The following is a 20,020-nucleotide window of genomic DNA, read 5'->3' on the forward strand; positions in this document are numbered from 1 at the left end:
GTGCCCCGTCAGCTAATACATGTTTTCTAGCGATAAAATAATCACTCGTCTCTGGCCTTCAAATATCCTTCCGACATCTGGGCCTCTGAGTGCTCTGGACTCCTCACCTTAAGCACTTACTCCCAGGAGCCCGGTCTGGTCTCTGCCATTGCCCAGAACCACAGCCCTGCCCTCACCGCCCCCCAAACCCACTCCAGGACCCGCCTCCTTCCCTGCAGCTCCCTCTCTCACAACGCCCCCACTCCTGGAGCCCCTCCAGCCGCCTTTGCTCTGTCCTGCATCCCCATGACATCTGTCCTTCCTTCCTGGCCCAACTTCAATTCTGTGGTCAGGTGTGAAACAGTCAACCCTTGAACAACTGAGGTTTGAACCGTGTGGGCAGCAGCTCCGATTCGACCCCTAGCCTGGGAACTTCCATGTGCTGCAGGTATGGCCCTAAAAGGCAAAAAAAAAAAAAAAAAAAAAAAAAGAAAGAAAAGAAAAGAAATTAGTGAATTAATGTACATTTGTTTTAAGTTAAAATGTTTTATGTATATATGTAAAATTTTTTTAACAATTTCCTTATATTATTTTTTCCACTGTTGTAATAATAACTACCACTTTTCTGAGTTGCTCTGAGGTGCTCCTCAGAGAAGTCCATACCCAGAGTGGAGCTTCTTTACCTTCGCATTTGTTAGTTAGAAAGGAAGAAAAAAGAGGAAATTAAAACTTCATATTCTGTTACTTCATTAGATTAAAAAGTGTCTAGGAGTTCCTGTAGTGGCACAGTGGAAATGAATCTGACTAGTATTCATGAGGACTCGGGGTCAATCCCTGGCCTCACTCAGTGGGTTAAGGGTCTGGCATTGTCATGAGCTGTGGTGTAGGTTGCAGATGCGGTTCAGATCCCGTGTGGCTTTGGCTGTGGTGTAGGCCGGTGGCTGTAGCTCCAATTCGACCCCTAGCCTGGGAATTTCCATATGCCATGGGTATGGCCCTAAAAAGCAAAAAAAAAAAAAAAAAAAAAAAAAAAAGTGTGTATGTAAGCCAGTTACTTTATTGCTCCATCAAATTTGCTTTAATACGAACTTCAATAGAGCAGTTCAGAGGGCAGATTCTGGAGACAAAGATACTTGGCTTTGCATTTTGACTCTGGACCACTTGTTAGCTGTGTCACTTTGGAAACATCACATAAACCCTCCTAGCCTCAGTTGTCTCATTTTTAAAAGTACCCATGTCCAAGGGCGGTTGTGAGGATTAAATGAGATAGTCCATTTAAATGCCTAACACCATAACCAGGTGCATAGTAGGCAGTCAGTAAATGTTAGATGTGGTTTTATTAATGTGTACTTGGTGTCATCAGAGTGTGTTGTTAATAGGTCTATAAGCAAAGGTACCCAACAAATTTTTTACATTGAATTTAGGTGAAGTGGTCATTTCTACAAAATGTAGGCTACTAGGCTATTTGTCAGACATGTCCATTGTTCTAGTCTTTCTATGGGGAAATCTCTTTGGACACTCACCACTGGCTTGTAACACATGTTGTTGTTAGATTTGCCTGTTGTCTTTTGATTGCGTGGTGTGTATAACACTGGAAGTGTCTCTTCTCAGAAACTTCTGCATCTTACTATCTTTGAACTGAATGGAAAGAGATGTTGCTACTTCCTTTTACTTTTAATTGAATAAGTCTTTGTAGCACCGTTGATGGAAAGGAGAAGAAAAGATAAAGGTTTCTTTCTTAAAGGAGCATTGGTGAGAAAGGCTTGAAAGACTTAACCACCAGTGACGGTGCTATTTTTGTATGAGAGACACTCTGGTGACCAGACAGTGGAAGACAACTGCAGCATAAAAAACAATGTGACCTTTGCTCATAAGAGTTTCAAAGCTGTCAGAGTAAACGCCGCCGAGATCTTCAAGCCTAACAGGAGCCCACGGGACCATCAGAAGAGGAGGGTGCTCATCCGAAGACGCTCACCTAGTTCCAAAAGCTCTTTCTTGACGTTGCCCTCTCATGGTCTGCACACATGATGTGGAGTTGAGAGGGCTGCATGCGTGATCTGGAGTTGCTAGGTCTACATTTGTAAAACAAAATGTATCTACTGTGCCAAGTGTGGTAAACGAAGGGATTAGGGAGTTGGCAGGAGGCTAAAAGAGGAAGAAAATGACCAGCTGTCTTTCAGATAGTTGAAGTTGGAAAAGATTTGTAGGGGAGGTAGCATTCCAAGAAAAGGAGGAAGCGACCAGAGTGGCTTAGATGAGAATGATTTCAGGCTTAGAACATTTCCTGAGAGGCCGCAATGGATGACTAAATGAAAACGGGTTGTATAGGCTTGCCTGGAAAATGGTAGACGGGATGTTAGTTGAACAAACACGTACGGAGTCCAACTATGTACCTGGTGTCGAAAGTGGAAAAACAAGCACGAATCAGCCCGAGATCTCACCGCTTCGCTACTTAATAATAGGAGGAACAAGAATTAACTGCTAGTGATAACACAGTATGCTAGGAGCATGACCAAAGTCCTTTGGAAGGGCAGGGAATGGAATGGTTAATTATGCTGCAGCAGGAGGGGTTCATAGGAAGGTTAACTTAAGGTAGAAAAGTGAAAGAGTCATCAGGAAGAGGAACAGACCCCTTGAGCCCAGAAATGGTGTGAAGAGCATTGAGGGAGGGGGCATGTACCTGGCATGGGGGATTTGGAGGTTGTAGGAGACAGGAGGGAGCAGTGAGACTCGATGAAACTGTGTATGGATGAAGCAGTTAGCACGTGTTTAATGACAAGGAAGATTACTCTAGTTTTTGTTCACCATAAGGTTTGGAGGGGAAAACACTGCAAACTTCAAGAGCTCCCTGCTGGCTTTTTTGTGGCCGTTGTGCGGGCTGACCACTGGGCAGCCTCTGGGAATAGAGAGAAAAGGTGAACAGGAGGGGTGATACCAGAAGGATTTGGCAACATTTGGATGGGGTCGTGAGGAGGAGAAACAGGGTGAAATGATCCCATTTTCTAGGTCTTCTTTCTAGGTGGATATTATTACCAGAAACCAATTTTGGATTATAGAGAGGAAACACGAATTTGGAGCAGAGAAGGGAGATAGAGAATGTGCTGTTTCAGACATGTTGAGTTTGAAGGTCCCGAGGAACATCCAAATTAGGGATATCTAGGAAGCAGCTGCAAAGAGGGGTTGAAAATTGAAGAGAGGTGGATGTGTGTGTATATGTGTGTGTGTGTGTGAAATAGAGTCAACTTTCAGAGAGAGTATTTAGAGTGAGAAGATGAACTGTATCTTAGAGAACAGCCGGCATGTTCAGTTTGGGAAGAAAATGTTCTCATTGTGTGTTCACACACTCCCATCCTTCTGAAACTATTCCACAATATTGCAGAGGAAGGAGGACCTCCAAAGTAATTGTGTGAGGCCCCCATCACTTTGATATCAACACCAGACAAAAGTATCACAAAAAAAAAGAAAATCATAGACCAGGATCACTGATGAACATAGATGCAAAAATCCTCAACAAAATACTAACTAATCGGAGTTCCCACTGTGGTGCAGTGGGGTTGACAGTGTCTCTGCAGTGGTAAGGATGTGGGTTTGATCCCCGGCCTGGTGCAGTGGGTGGCTACAGCCGTGGCATAGGTTGCAGCTCCAGCTCACGTTGCGTCCTGGGAACTCCATAGGATGGCCCAAAAAGAAAAAAAAAAAAAAAAAAAAACTAACAAATCGACTCCAACAGTACATTAAAAGGATCCTACACCATGATAAAGTGGGATTTATCCCAGGGAATGCAAGGATTTTTCAATACCTTCAAGTCATTATGAATCAGCACATTAACAAGTTGAAGAATAAAAACCATATGAACATCTCAATAGATGCAGAAGAAGTTTTTGATGAAGTTAAACATCTATTTATGATAAAAACTCTTCAGAAAGTGGATGTAGAGGGAACATACCTCAACATAGTAAAGACAGTATATGATAAACCCATAGCTAATATTATACTCAGTGGTGAAAAGATGAAAGCATTTCCTATAAGGAATAAGACAAGGGTGCTCAATCTCATCACTTTCATTCAGCATAGTTTTGGAAGTCCTTGCCACAGCAATCAGAGAAAAAAAAAAAAAAAAAAGGAATCCAAATTGGAAAAGAAGTAAACCTGTCACTCTTTGCAGATGACATGGAGAAGATGTTACCAGAAAACTACTGCAGCTCATTAGTGAATTTGGCCAAGTTGCTGTACACAAAATTAACATACAGAAATCTAGCACTAACAATGAGATATCAGAAATAGAAACTAAGGAAACAATCCCATTTACCATTTATCAAAAAAGAATAAAATACCCAGGCATAGACGTGCTTAGGAGGCAAAAGACCTGTACTCTGAAAACTATCAGATGCCAAGGAAAGAAATTGAAGAGGACACAAACAGTGGAAAGATATACCATCTTCTTGGATTGGAAGAGTCAATATTAAATATGGTTAAAATGACCACACTACCCAAGGCAGTCTCCAGATCCAGTGGCATAACATTACCAATTAATTTTACCTATTAAATTACCAGTGGCATTTTTCACAGAACTAGAACAAACTTATTTAAATTTGTATTTTAAATACAAATTTGTTTCAAATTTTTTATTTGAAACACAAATTTGTTTCAAATTTAATTTTTAATTTGAAACACAAAAGACCCTAAGTAGCCAAAACACTTGAACTAACAGTATTGTAAATTAACTATACTTGAATTTAAAAATTTTCTGCTTTACTACCTAAATGTCCACTGACAGATGAATGAGTTTGGAAGATGTGGTACATACATACAATGGAATACTACTCAGCCATAAAAGCACAGGAACTATATCCAGTCTCTTGGGATAGACCATGATGGAAGATAATAGAAGACAGGGAATGTGTATTTGTATGTATAATGAGGTCACTTTGCTGTACAGGAGAAAAGGGCACACATTGTTAATTAACTATACTTCAATAAAACTTAAAAAAATGAAAAAAAGGAGTTCCCGTCGTGACTCAGTGGTTAACGAATCCAGCTAGGAACCATGAGGTTGCAGGTTCAATCCCTGGCCCTGCTCAGTGGGTTAAGGATCCAGTGTTGCCGTGAGCTGTGGTGTAGGTCACAGATGCTGCTCAGATCCTGAGTTGCTGTGGTTCTGGAGAAGGCTGGCAGCTACAGCTCCAATTAGACCCCTAGCTTGGGAACCTCCATATGCCATGGGAGCAGCCCTAGAAAAGGCAAAATACCAAAAAAAAAAAAGAAAAAAAAAGGATGAAATAATGCCATGGATGCAACTAGAGAGTATCATACTAAGTGAAGTGAGAAAGACAAATACCATATGATATCATTTACATGTGGAATCTAAAATATGGCACAAGTGAACCTATCCACAAAACAAACAGACTCACAGACATAGAGAACAGATTTGTGGTTGCCGGGGGAAGAGAGTGGGAAGGACTAGAAGTTTGGGGTTAGTAGATGCAAACTATTACGTTTAGAATGGATAAGCAACGAGATTCTACTGTACAGCACAGGGAACTACATCCGCCTCTTGGGCGACAGCATAATGGAAGATAACATAAGAAAGGGAATGTGTATATATATATGACTGGGTCACTTTGCTGTACAGCAGAAATTGGCTCAACACTTGTCAATCAACTAGACTTGAATAAAAAGGTTTTCTGTTTTAAAAAAGTTCTGCTTTAAACTGGTCTTTACATGTCATTGTGCTAGGTTTTTGGATTTTACCCATTGAATGAACTCTGATTACTTCAAGGAAACTAGTTGTTTTAAATCGTCATGTTAAACTTTTCTCTTTGAAAATGATCATGCTGGTATATTATTAATCACCTTATTTGTTCTTTCCCTCCCTAGGAGCTGATGCAACAGAACGGGATTGGTTATGTGTTAAATGCCAGCAATACCTGTCCCAAGCCTGACTTCATCCCCGAGTCTCATTTCCTGCGAGTGCCTGTGAATGATAACTTTTGTGAGAAAATTTTGCCGTGGCTAGACAAATCCGTAGATTTCATTGGTAAGTAGCTCAAGTACTGTTACACGTTCTTGGCGTTACAGTCTTATGTATAGGTGTGCCCCTCCCTCTCCTCCCCACCACCCTCCCCCCCTTTTTTTTCCATTAGAGAAAAGGAACCTATTTCACAGACTGCGAAGTCTGAAAACAACACGTGGTGCTGCGTATCTCCTTTAGTGGCCAAGGTGACGTGTGTGTGCCATGTTGTCTCCAAGGTGCGAGCCTTGTGACATTCTGGCAAACTTTAATTCTACCAAGGGTAAGCCTGTGAGTACATATGCACAAGTGTTTGAGAATCAGTTAAATTTGGGGGATTAAATTTTTACCCATTTTTTTCAAATCCTGTAAAAGACTTGGAAAACGTGGCATTCCTTAAAACTGCTTCTGCCTTGCTGCTATGCTTTCCCCAGAGAAAAGTCACATCCCTGTGAAAACAAATCCCTTTAAAGTCTTTATGTCACAAGGTTCCTAAGCCTCAGTCCACTTGCCAGTGATTTCCAGCAGTAGTAGATCTAATGAAATTCCCCCCCCCACACACACACACTCGTGTGGTCATTTCCTTGACATTGGCCGTGACAGGATCTGGTCTGGAGCAGACTTGGGTCTGCTCGCTGGGTCCGTCAGCCCTGGAGCCTCCCCGACTCCCAGCCCTGGGTGCTGTTGTGACATTTTGGTATCTCAAGATCAGCTCTGCTGGAAGGAAGTCGATGGCACGTATGTGAAATATATTTTTAGTGGAAGGTGGCAGAATGGAGGAGATGCATGTGTTGTGCTTTGAGCAACATAAGAAGGTGTGACTCTTGATGTGCATGTGAGGAGTTTTCGTTGTTTTTGTCCCTAGTCACCCAGGTTAGAGCACCCTTATCCATAATACTCTGAATTGGTTATCGACAGTTTAAGGAAAAGAACTAGTTCCTTTTTACAGTGAACTTATGTAAATGGAGACCCTCACTATATCCTTTCATCTGGCAGGGGAATTTTCTAGACAGGGCTTTTGAAACTTTGGGTAATTCAGAAACAGTTCTCTCTTTTTTTCAAGATTCTAGGTTGTGAAGATTTTTTCTCTTTAATTAGGACGCATTCTATGGAACATCTGAAGATAAATGACTTAGATAATTCACATTAAAATAACCACAAACAAAACTCCCCAAATTAATCCTTCCCACAACGCTCCTCCTAGGAAATAGTTGGTATATCATTCAGTATTTGCCCCTTTGAAAGGTGACAGTTATGGTTAATGTTCGCATTGCATGTCACATCAATGAGAGATCACCAGCTCTAATTTCAGCTTAAAGTGCAGTTCCAGAACCTGTTTAGAAGAGAACCTGTTAAGTCATGACAATGTCTAAGCTTTAGGAGGGTTGGTAGGAAAGACAGAGTATGAATAACTCTGCCCCCAGCTTTCTTTTTTCTTTCATGGGAGGTATTGGCCACTTTGAATTCATACAGAAGGAATTCTCCCATGTTCTGAGTTGGTGAAACACACACCCAAATATATAGCGTAATTTGTTTGTATAGCTGAAGATATTTTTACTTATCAGTTGGTCCCTTGCTCGGCCCTGTTTACTGTCAGGGCCGCACCGTCCCTGCCCCACCCAGACAATTCAGGGCAACACCTGCAGCCACGGGAATTCGGCCTGTGTTCACTCGCGGTGCCTGTCCTTTTAAGCCATGGTTAGTCATGGCCGAGAAGAGCGTTTGAAAACATATCCTCAAACCAGGACTTAATAGGTTCACGTTTTTTATTATTCGTATTTCATTTCAGTAAGTTTCTGGATCTGTTGGAAGGACTCAGGTTTTCAGGGAGTTGTTGCCTTTCCTTATAGCTGATGTCGGCAGCAGGCGTCAGCGCATTGGCCTGTTTGTGCTGTGGGTCACTGACGAGGGCCCCGAGCCCAGCCGGCTGCTGGCCTGGCCTCCTGCCCCACCTCAGCCACGTCAGCCTCAGGGCTTTTGTAGGCAGTATGGGGAGGTAATTAAGAGGATGTACTTTGGAGCCAAACTGTGTATGAGTCGTGCCTCCCTTGGTTATCAGTTAAGTGATGCTGGGTGAGTTGCCTAAAACTTGTCTCTTCCTCAGTTTCCTGATCTGGAGACTGAAGATAATGTATCTGCCTTCTAGGGATAGTGTCAGGCTTAAAATAGATGATGTATGCAAAATACTCTTGCAAATGCAAATAAATAGTAGCTGTTTTAAAAGTTATCCAAGAAGCCTTTTTTTCTTTTTTTTTTTTTTTTCTTAGAGCTGTACTCTGTCACCTCAGTTATTACTTCCTTTTTTTTTTAGCCTTTGTAACGTCTCTCTCTCTCACTGGCTCCTTCCTACCCATTTTGTTTGTTATCCTCTCTTTTAACCAGAATTGGTAAAATATAAAAAAACTGAAAGATACATAAAATGGAAAGAGTAGCTACATCTTTTTTAATCCCTGAATCGTTGCAGTGGCAGCCTGCCTTTTTTGGGGGGTGGGTTTGCAGGCATATGGAAGTCCCCAGACTAGGGGTCACATGCCAGCCACAGCAACACCAGATCCAAGCCATGTCTGTGACTTACACTGCAGCTCACAGCAACGCCAGATAATTAATCCACTGAGTGAGGCCAGGGATCGAACCTGAGTCCTCATGACTTCTTGTCGGGTTCATTGCTGCTGAGCCACAGGAACTGCTTTTTAAATTTCCAGTTTTCACAATCAGTGTCTTTTTTTTTTTGGCTATGGCTTGGAGAGGCTTGATTTGGGATCTCACTTCCCAGACCAGGGATTGAACCCAGGCCACAGCAGCAAGAACACCAAATCCTAACCACTAGACCACCAGGGAACTCTGACAATCATTGCCTTCCTGTTGTCCCCTGTTTAGGAACCTGCAGAGGCTCCTTAATTGCCTCGAGTCCTTAGCCTGACATTCTCAAACTCTCCAGCACCTGCTCAGCATCTCTGAACCCTCCTTCCTGGTCACTTCCTGCCCAGCGCCCACCAGCCACGGCCAACTGCTTTCTGAGCAGTTGTGCAGCCCCACTGCGGGGCTTTCTCAAATGTTTCCCCTCTTCTCTCCACCAGCCTACAGGTATATTACTTCCTCTGCCTTCAGAGACTCAGCTTAGCACTTGCTTCTGCCAAGAAATGTGTTCTAACGAACGCCACTTCAGTATAATCCCTTTTTAATTCGGTTTTTGAAATACATCATGAAGACAGTTGTAATTGTAAAAACAGTCTAAGTATCAGACAGAAAATATGAAAAACAGAGAAAACCTCAACATCCTAACACATCTGTTATCATCATTGCTCTATTTCCTTCCAGGCTTTTTCAGATTTTTTTTTTTATAAAGACTACCTTTAAAAAATATGTATGGGTCAGCCAGCCTGCATTTACTGAGTTCAGACTGTGTGCCCAGGGTTAAACCCTTGGGAGGAATGTTAGAAGCAAGATCCTTCTAGGTCCCGAGAGTCTAGTTCTGAGATAATTATTAAAAATAATGAGAGAATACTGTCAACATTGAAAAATATTTAAACCCAGCCTACTTCCAATAGGAATTTGAAGTAGGCATTCCCGTCGTGGCTCAGCAGAAATGAATCTGACTAGTATCCATGAGGACGCAGGTTCCGATCCCTGGCCTCAGTCAGTGGGTTAAGTGTCTATAGCATTGCCCTGAACTATGGTGTAGGTCAGAGACTCGGCTCGGATCTGGCGTTGCTGTGGCTGTGGTGTAGGCCAGCGGCTGTGGCCTTGATTCAACCCCTAGACTGGGAACCTCCATGTGCCGCAGGTGCATCCCCTAAAAAGACAAAAAAAAAAAAAAAAAGAATTTGAAGCAGCTGACCCTAAGAGGTTGGACTCAAAAGGTAACACACATCCACACCCATACCCGTTAAAACGGGATAAAAGGGCAGGAACCACGTAATGTGGGGCTTGGAAAGGTACCGTAAAATCTGAATTACAGTTATCAATTGGGATTGATGAAAACCTCAGCTTTGAGCTTGTTCACAGCCAAGGCTGAAGTGCTAAGTGCAGATAGGTGAGAGGAAGAGGAGAGGTATGTGGGCCCAGGAAGGCATGGACTTGATCTACATATGTTTATGTGCTGTCGTGTTGTGTAGTGTGTCCTTCTTTCTTTGTTTCAGTGTTGTTTGGTATTCGTTTGCTATTGTTTTATTGTGTTTGATTTCCCTGTCCAAAGGGAGGCTGCTTGATTGTTCACATAGTGCCTCAAAGCCCTGTGGTCTTCTGTACAAAACAAACAGTAAGCCATACACGTTAGAAATTTGTAATAAGTGTGACTGAGGTGGTGACATCAGCGTCACCTTGTATTATTCAGCTGCCAGAACAGACTCCCGGGATATCTCTTCATTGCAAACCTTTTAACATAAGGCTGAGTAGGGTAGACTTTTGGTAGCTGTCCACAAAAACAAGACAAGAAGGGAAGCATGTAGCTCATGGAAGCAGGGCCGGTGAGCACACCTGTGACTCTTCAGAATTGAGGCCGTCAGAGTACTGACGTTTCACATCCAGAAAGTTCTCCCGAAGAAAAATAGGCAAACGATAGACAGGTAGGTTTGTGAGTTGGCATTTTAAAGGTAGCTCGACTTGGCTTTTGCTGTGTCGTAAGGTAGTGTCACTGTGTTTAGGTCTCTCTCCCTCCCCGCCCCCACGCTTTTTACATAGTGATGTGTGTCACATGTTTAAATGAAAGAAATTTAATATCTCATATATGTCAAATCATTTTTATGCACCTAAAATACAAAGTTATATGTCAATGATATCTCAAAACTGGAAAAAAAATTAATATCTCTTACGTAATGAGAAAGACAACATGGGAGGAGTTCCTGTTGTGGCTCAATGGGTTAAGGACCCAACTAGTATCCATGAGGATGCGGGTTCAATCCCTGGCCTTGCTCACTGGGTTAAGGATCCGACCTTGCCATGAGCTGTGGTGTAGATCACAGAGGTGGCTGGGATCCCTATTGCTGTGGCTGTGGTGTAGACTGGCAGCTGCAGCTCCAATTTGACCCCTAGCCTGGGAACTTTCATATGCCACATTGTGGCCCTAAAAAGAGAAAAAAGAAAAAAAAAGACATCTGGGTAAACAAAATATTAGCTGAGTCTTAGGATTTGGGATGTTACTTTCTTTACAATATTTTGTATTTCTAAGGTTTTCTACATTAAACAAGTAGAATCATGTTATCACAATGTACAGTTTATACTCAGGGAGTTATTAAAGTAATAATACATAATGGAAGAACATATGCAGTGGAAGTACTGAACAAGAGGCAACCTGAGTTAGGGACAAATGGCTTCTTATTCCTACATTTGGACTTTGATAGTTCTCTGTGGAAATGGTGGGAAACTCATCTCCCCCTCCCTCCTTAAACGAGTATTGAAAGGAACACCACGTACAGAGTCGGGCTTTGAGTTGCCCGCTGAAAGACACTGTGTGAGTAAATGGAAACAAGATTTCACTGCTGAGAAAAGTTGTGCTTAGCCATCCTTTCTGAATTGGACTCACACAGAGAAAGCAAAAGCCTCCAACGGGTGCGTGCTGGTGCACTGCTTGGCAGGGATCTCTCGCTCCGCCACCATCGCCATCGCCTACATCATGAAGAGGATGGACATGTCCTTGGATGAAGCTTACAGGTGAGGACAGGCACGCGTCCTGCGCGACCAGCTTCTCATTGGACCTGAGACACCAGGAGACGTGAGGCTGGGTCACCACGTGAAAGCAGACTGTGATGATTTTAGTTACAGGCTTTACAGGTACTGGGGATTTTTTAAAAGGTGTTTCCAAGATTGGAGAAACATGCATTTTTGTAACTTAGCACTAATTGTCCCTCCACATGTATCACATTCATCCTCAGCTGCTTTTTAAGTTTAGGAACAAATCTGGAGCTCTCCATCCTGTTAGGTGAGTTTATATCTTTCCCTAGTTGGGGAAATACCATTTGTTCTGCTTTTACCTATGAGAAAAAAATGCTGCAGAATACTCATGATAGAATTCCTACTGTGCTTTAAACCTTGAGTCTCTTTTACTGTGAGGAAAAAGCCCAAATCGTCGTCGAACTCCATTTGTGAAGGAGAATTTCCTGCATGCCAGGTTTTCACAGCGTCTGTTTCCTGGGGTCGCCCCACTAGAAGGTGGCAGTGACAGCAGCACCAGGCGCTGGGTTTACTCAGGGATTCATTGAATCCGAGCCCTCTGTGTCTCCTTGGATAGGGGTGGTTAGTTCACCTGTGATAAAGCATCAATAATAGAGGCACACGGAGGCTTGTTGTAACAAATGGACTTTTCTCAAGTTGGAAAATTTGGACAAAAGAAACGAGCTACCTGAACAGCTTCTCCCTCGAGGAAGGAGGTCCTCCGTGCCTGCATCACTCCGCCTCCTCCACCCCGGCTCCCATCCCCAAGGTCCTCCTGCCCTGTAGACCAGCACAAAGGCACCCGTTTAATCCTGTTACAAGGTCTTATCACGAGGGCCCCGTATTTACATTCGTCATAGTTGAGCCTGTTATTTCTGGCTTTGTTCATTTGCTTTAGGTTACTTTGATTTCCAGGAAGCTTATTTTTGATTTTTCTCTTTCCTTCCTTATTCAAATACAAATTTTCAGTATATTTTCACACCTACATCTGCTGAGTGTCCACGAGGGTCAGGGGCCACTAAAGAATTAATCTACTGGTTCTCAGGGTCTTTGTTGCCACCATGAAGCATAAAAAGTTGTTTATTACGTTTTGATCCCTTGATGACTCTTGTGTAACGTGGTGGTTACAGAAAGGAACCCAGGCATTAGAGCTGGTTTTGAATCCCATCCCCATCCTTTAGTAGCTCTGTGATTTGGGCAAGTCACTTAAGGAATTTGGGTACCTCTCTGATGGGGATAGTTACACCCACCAGACAGAGAGGGTAGTTTTGAAGGTCGAATGAGAAAACACTACAGTTCCCTCATTAGCATAATGCTTAGCAGACAGAGGCCACTTTGTACCTAGCTGGCTGTCACATTGAATGCATAGAGAAAGAACTCAGAAGGGTGTGCTTTGATGCTCTGGCCACCTGATACCCTCTCTTTGGGTCATTAACTTAAAATGTGAACTGTCTTGAAGTGACATGCGGGACTTTGACACTGGCAAGTCGAAGGTGGGGCATGGCTGTTCAGCTCTACTTTTTTTTTTTTTTTTTTTTGGTTTCACTGTGCCCATGGTATGCAGAAATTCCTGGGCCAGGGATCGAACCCATGCCACGGCAGCGACCTGAGCCACAGCAGTGACAATGGAGGCTCCTCAACCCACTCAGCCACCAGGGAACTCCTTCAGCTGTCCTTGTGATGGGAGTGTTGGTGGGGGTGGGGATGTCCCAGGTAGGGAGGAAAGAATCATCTCTTACCAGTTGCATCGGAAGTTTGGGTCCTTGAAAATAGTGGGGCTAACCTTAGAACTTCAGGGGCCTGGCTCCCCTCTTTCTGGTATCTCCAGGGACACGCTCTAAAGCTCTCCCCCCATGCAGAGGCCCTTCTCTTCTACTTGATGGTTTCCCTGGACTTTCAAACCAGTCATCTTCCAAAGGTCTTGGGAGGATCTAATAATCCCCACGTCATCCATTCACTTGATATAGCTTAATAACTTTGGGGGGGGCACCCATGGGATCCAGAAGTTGCCCCTCCAGGGATCGACCCCACGCCACAGCAGCGACCAGGGCAGCTCTTGAACTGCCCACCCCACCCCACCCCCCGCCGCCAAACTCTAGTAACATCCTTAAAGATAAAAGGTGGCTGTCAAATTCAAGTCTTTGTTTTTTCCCTCTCGTCACAGATTTGTGAAAGAAAAAAGACCGACTATATCCCCGAACTTCAACTTTCTGGGCCAGCTCCTGGACTACGAGAAGAAGATTAAGACCCAGCCGGGCACGTCGGGGTCCAAGAGCAGACTGAAGCTGCTGCACCTGGAGAAGCCCAGCGAGCCCGGCCCCGTGCCCCCGGACGGTGGGCAGAGAGGCGAGCCCACCCCCGGGCCGCCCTGCACCCACCCCACTACCTCAGAGGCGACCGGGCCTCGGCCTGGGCTCCCCACCCTCAGCCAGCCCCCACCGTCCGAGGACAGTCCTCTGGTCCAGGCGCTCAACGGGCTCCACCTGCCCGCGGACCGGCCAGAGGACAGCGGGCGGCTCAAGCGCTCCTTCTCCCTGGACATCAAGTCGTTGTCGTACTCAGCCGGCGTGGCCGCATCCCTGCACGGCTTCCCCTCGACAGAGGAGGTCCTGGAGTACTACAAGCCGCCCTCTGCGCTGGACGGGGCGGGCAAGCCGTGCCAGTTCTCCCCGGTGCAGGAGGTGTCGGAACAGACGCCGGAGGCCAGCCCCGACAAGGAGGAGGCCGGCCTCCCCCAGGAGCCGCAGCCCCCCAGGCCCGTCGACGGTCCCAGCAAGCGGCTGCACCCGGTGCGGCCCCTCTTCTCGCCCCTGCACCGCAGCGGGAGCGTGGAGGACAACTGCCACGCCGGCTTCCTCCTCGGCCTCTCGGCCAGCCAGCAGCACCTCGCCTCATCGGCCGCCGGGCTGGGCCTCAAGGGCTGGCACTCTGACATCCTGGCCCCCCCGACCTCCACCCCTGCCTTGAGCAGCAGCTGGTATTTCGCCGCGGAGCCCTCTCGCTTCTACTCCACCTCGGCCGTCTACGGGGGCCCCACCGGCTACCCCGCCTACAGCTGCAGCCAGCTGCCCACCGGCGGTGACCCAGGCCACTCCGTGCGCAGGCGGCAGAAGCCCGGCGACAGGGCCGACTCCCGGCGCAGCTGGCACGAGGAGAGCCCCTTTGAAAAGCAGTTCAAACGCAGAAGCTGCCAGATGGAGTTTGGAGAGAGCATCCTGTCAGACAAGCGGTCCCGGGAGGAGCTGGGGAAGGTGGGCAGCCAGTCGAGCTTCTCGGGCAGCATGGAGATCATCGAGGTCTCCTGAGAAGCAAGGCACCTGCGACTTCTCTGGACCGTTCTGTCCTTGTTCACAAAACTTATTCCCTGTAAATCTGAAATATATATATGTACATACATATATATTTTTGGAAAGTGGAGCTCTGGTGTAAAAGCAAAAGATGGATCAGCACCGTTGTCCTTTCCAACATCTGCATTTGAGAGCGCAGCTGGTATTCCTCTCAACGCCAGCGGAAGGGCAGGTGCTCGCTCTCCCCCGACAGGTGACACACTTCTGTGCAGCGGGTTGCACATCCTGCTGATCGTAGTGAATCGAGTTGTGTTGGGGTGTGAGGGGACAGAAGCCCCCATTGTTTTCTTGTCGTGCTACAGAGCGATCTCAGACACTAGTCCTGTCCAGTCCCTTCTGCAGTGCACCTTAGCACTGAGACTGAGCCAGCCTGTGGGTCAGGTGGGGAGACCCTACTAGGACCAGAACCTAATGGTAAAGCCGAGAGCAGCGAGCATCTCCCAAGCTGATTCACAAATCCAAGCTCACCTTAAGATAGCTAAGCGATGCGAGCATCGTTCTGCTGACCGACCGTCAGGGGCCTTGCTAAGATTAACTTTAGAGCAAACCCAGTACCTCAGGCAGAAAGTGGGGGCGTTCACCACTACCAGGTCCAGCGGCCCGGTTTCTAGGCATGGTGAGTAGCTAGTCACACCTTTCAGACCAGTTCCGACCGTCTGGGCACACGTTTCCAGCCAGGCCTGGATGGAGGTCGCTCATTCTTCCTTCCTTCTTCTCTTTGTGAAGAAAGGGATGCTCTCTAGGATTCAAGGTGACAGCCGGGAGTCTTGGCGGCGTGATCTAAGCTAAGGTCGGGAGGCTAAACAAGTCTACCTCCCTCTTTATAAATCAAAGAATTGTTCGAGCTGGGATTGTTAATCCTTTCAATAAGGATTAACTAGCTTTCAAGCCAGATGTGAATTTATGGGGTAGCAGAGCAGCAGCACCCTCAAGTTCTCAGCCACACCAGACACACGAGTTTTCTGTTTCGGTTCCCCTGCACAGATGTGTTTTGTGAAAATGGACCGATGAGGTAGAATTTTATAGGAAATGACCAAGAGGGAGAAAACTGTGCAAGGATTAGAGACGGTCAGACTGCTGAGGAGAAGCAGGAAACTGCTGTTTTCTCAGTGGCTTTTCCCGTCAGCACGCGACGAGGGTGGTCTTTCTCTGATTTCCTTGGATTTCCAGAGTCCCCATTAGGGCTGAGAGAGGCCTGGGTGAGGAAGCAAGGCCTGGTCGGAACCAGCCAGGAAGGGGAGGAAAAGACGGTGGATTCTGTTGCATGGCACACACAGGGGAAATACACAGCCAAGCTCTTCTCAGAAACTATCCTCAGCTTTTTTTTTTTTTTTTTTTTAGTAGAAGGGACATATCAAAATGGAGCGGGACCAAGGGGTCTCCGTCTATGACCTACAATCACTGTATGGAATCAATCCTGGCAGCTGAAAATAGGAGGTGGTTAGAACCAGTACACAAGTGGCCGTACTTACCTGCTTTGAAACTTACTGGCTTGAGTTTTGTCAGCTACAGTCTGGTCCTGTTTTGAAGCCTTAATTCACGTCAGCAGCTTTTTTTTTTAGGGTGGCGGGTGGGTGTCAGCGTTGTTCTTTACTGTAAGTGTAGCTAGTTGCTGACTCATATCTCAGGTTTTTCTACGTGTGAGAAATGGACAGTCCTTTGAGTAGGATGTGACTTCATGTTTCCTATGGTGACAGCTAAAACCAGCATAGAATGACATGATTCAAAACTGACTTGATCGTGACGATTACACGCTTCATAGAACATAACTGGTTACTCATAAATTTATGACGGGCAGTGACGGGGTATGAAATGGGGGAGTCAACTGTGGCGGGAGTGCGTCACCACCATGTGGGAAAAGTTCTGTTCGGTGATTTCGTTTTTCTAAATGCGTTTAAGTTTGGATGTCATCAGACATTATCCAGGTTTGACAGAGTAGTTTTTGATGTGTTTTGTACACACGCACCGAATGTACTTCCAGAGTCTGGTCACAACCGTGGAACATTTTTCAGCAATGAAAGCAGTGGCTCCAGTGGATGTTTCAGGACGGTGGCGGGACTTGGTTTTAAAGAGATGTTTGGGGGAAAACCGGCCTTTCAACATTTGGGATTTCTCTTGGCCATGGTCCCCTTCCTTCCTGTGACTGATGGGGTCATGACAGCCTTTAGTCTTTGATGGCTAACAGCAAATGAGCAGTCCTTGGAGTCCAGACGGCCCTGCCCAATGGGCAGCTTCAGGCCCGCCCCGGCGCAGCAGGGACAGCACTGGCGGGTTGGTGGCTGGCCCTCTGCAGGGTGGGGTCAGAGAGGGGAGCCCTGGATGATACCAGATGATACAGAATGGTGATCGGAAAGAGCAGAACTAGACTTCTCTGTGAGAAATGCTGGGAAATGGTTTAGGACATTTGTAAAGTTTGGTGGCAATGTGTAAATGTTTATTATGAATAGAGTGTTCTTTTGGAGCAAGGCAAGCTGCTGAATGGTTAAATCGTGCATTTCTCATTTTGATGTGTCATGAATGTTAATACGATGAAATAAAATCAAAACTGGTACCTGTTTATACATAAACATGAAAAGGCCCTCTCTCTGCAGCAGTAAACCTGGTGGGAGCAGCACGTCCAAGCGGGAAAGGAGGCAGTGGTGGGGCCTGTTCTGTCTGCCCGACTGAGGATCCAGCTCAAAGCGAAGCGCTGAGGTTGTCAGCTGTGTTACCGTCACTCGCAGGGAACACACATCTTAGCTCGAATGCCAGACGTACACTGCTGCGTAGCACCTCAGGCAACCTCAGATAAAGGTCTCTTGATGGATTGAATGCAGAATAGGTACAAGGTAGGAAGAAGAAAAACCACATAAATATCCACAGTATATTGTAGTGTGTGGGTGGTTATTAATTCTTGTAGGAAAAACCAAGGAAGGAAGAGTCATTCCAAAATCTCCTCTCCATCCCTGCCAAGTACATCCTAACACTGCTCTGCTTATAAATGACACTGCCCATGATGACATATGAGGCTAGAAACTTAGCCTCATCAGGCTGTTCATAAAGAATCATGCAGTAAAGGAATAAAAAGTTTACCTTCTGTACAAGCAGATGGAATAGGGACAAGAAACCGAATCAAAGGTGACGCCATTTGGTTGTGAAAGGCTTCTGAGTTGAAGTTAGATTTAAAGAACTTTAAAAGCAAGCAGGATTGGACTGAGCGAGTCAAGACCAAACACGTGTCTTGGCTAGGACCTTGCCAGAAATGTGGAGGTGGGATGGGATAGAGAAATAAAGGGCGTGTGAAATAAATTTGCCTCAAGCTGAAAGGTGGCAGGAGGGACCAGGAATCTCAGTGAGAGTTTCTGGATGGGAAGCTGTAGACACTGGAAGGCCTGCCCGTCAAGCCAGTTACGAAAACATAGGTCTGAGGGCCTCCTGGGGACCACCAGCCACAGCAGGCGGGTGCCAGAGGACTCATTTGGATCTGACACCATCAGACCAGGGCTCAGGCTAAGGGGACACAGGGACGGTGTGGAGGCCGAGGTGGGGCGTGTGTGCTGGGACTTGGACGGGAGCTTGTTTTCCTCGGAACCCTCACTGTCATTTTAGCTTATACATACGCCTGCCTGTCTGGTGGTTTTGGTTTTCTGACCAAAAAATGTTGTAGGCTGAAATGTTGTAGGTCTGGGAAATAAAATCATGGTCTAGGTGCTCTTCTCTGACTTCCCCTTCTGCCTCTATCAATGCAAGAGGGAAGCTAGCTATTTCTAGCAGTCTCTGGGGACCATTCATCCCTGTACAGCAAAATTACACTTGGTTATATCTATAAAATGTGGCAAGATCAACTAGAGAATTACAGCATCATGTTGGAAGGTGTTTACACGTCAGTCAGTCTTATTGTTGCAGTTTATGTACAGATGTCACACTGGGTTTACGTAAACACCAGTTTCATTCCTTTGGTTTTGGCTAACACACTAGAGTCAGTCCGAAATGCTTTCCCATAGGAAATACCGAATGTGACCCTGTAGTTGGAGGCAAACAGGATAAATAGGGGACGGTTAGCTCAGCCGTGGCCTGGGTTTTCCCATCAGGGGAAGTGTGACAGCCTTGAAGATGGAATCAAAAGCACTTGGTTCACAAAAGCTTTTAGCATAAATCACACCTCACTATATAATACAAGGTAGCAGTAGGACTGTCTCTTGATTGGTGAAGAAAATTGAATCCTATGTTCCATCCTGTCCTATGTTGACACGGATGACCCCGAGCAAACTCCAAAGAGTAATGAATGGACACACACGTACACCCAGCCCACCGCACGGGATGCTGGTTACACTAATAGCAACACTACATTTGGTTGCCAAAAAGACGTTTTAATGTTTGGGTGTGACGCATGTGAGTAAGTTATCTGGTCACCCTTCCCCTCTGAGGTTGGGACGTGCGAACGGAAAGGTACGATGGGAGCCCGTGTGTGTGTGTGTGTGTAACTCAGTGTTACCATCAGTCCTTGAACAGCAGTGACATTGCCGGGGCACTAGGAAGTGCTTGACAAAGGGGTTGAAAGGGTAAGAAAAGAAAAGCAAAATTACTTCTCTCACAATTGAGAAAAAGTTTACACCTATAAATTCCACAAGCAGAAAAACTCCCTTCTCCCCACTCTTAGTATCAACATTTTAAGTCACTTCCTACTGAGGACTACACATCTGGGTTTAGCTGAGGAGGTATAAACAAGAAGGGAAGATAACATGTTCAATTACTCAAGAATTTTAACACACACTTGCTCAGGGCTCTCATTACCACAGATTCCTGGTTTTCCTTGGGACTTGCTGGGAGAAATGCCAACGCTAAATAAGTTCTACAAATAAACCCAAAAGAGCCAGGGATGCATGTAGTTCCCCAGGGCCATGAGATTATGTAGCCTTGGAGACGGCATTTTTATAATACTTAAAATGTACCTTTTTCATACAGAGAGATGGCTAGAGAATACCAAAACCCAACCTACTGACCAACCTCATTTTTTTTCTTTTTATGGCCACATCTGCAGCATATGGTAGTTCCC

At 45.6% G+C, this 20,020-nt stretch overlaps 1 protein-coding gene across 12 annotated transcripts in view; it reads left to right on the plus strand.

Annotated features, from left to right (window-relative positions):
• The window catches only part of DUSP16 (dual specificity phosphatase 16), a 209,326-nt gene extending 191,774 nt beyond the window's left edge, over window positions 1-17,552 (plus strand). For all 12 annotated transcript variants that reach the window (XM_084956723.1, XM_084956726.1, XM_084956722.1 and 9 more), the window contains 3 exons: window positions 5,857-6,016; window positions 11,515-11,638; window positions 13,803-17,552. In XM_084956723.1, the coding sequence (XP_084812849.1) occupies window positions 5,857-6,016; window positions 11,515-11,638; window positions 13,803-14,943 (1,425 nt within the window). In that variant the 3' untranslated portion in view covers window positions 14,944-17,552. The remainder of the gene's footprint in view (window positions 1-5,856; window positions 6,017-11,514; window positions 11,639-13,802) is intronic.
• The last annotated feature ends 2,468 nt before the right edge of the window (window positions 17,553-20,020 follow it).

This window comes from Sus scrofa, chromosome 5 (assembly GCF_054392235.1).
Source record: "Sus scrofa isolate SSC_HxYL_T2T_F1_AM1 chromosome 5, Sscrofa_HxYL_maternal_Yorkshire_Landrace_v2.0, whole genome shotgun sequence".
Classification (NCBI taxonomy): domain Eukaryota; kingdom Metazoa; phylum Chordata; class Mammalia; order Artiodactyla; family Suidae; genus Sus; species Sus scrofa.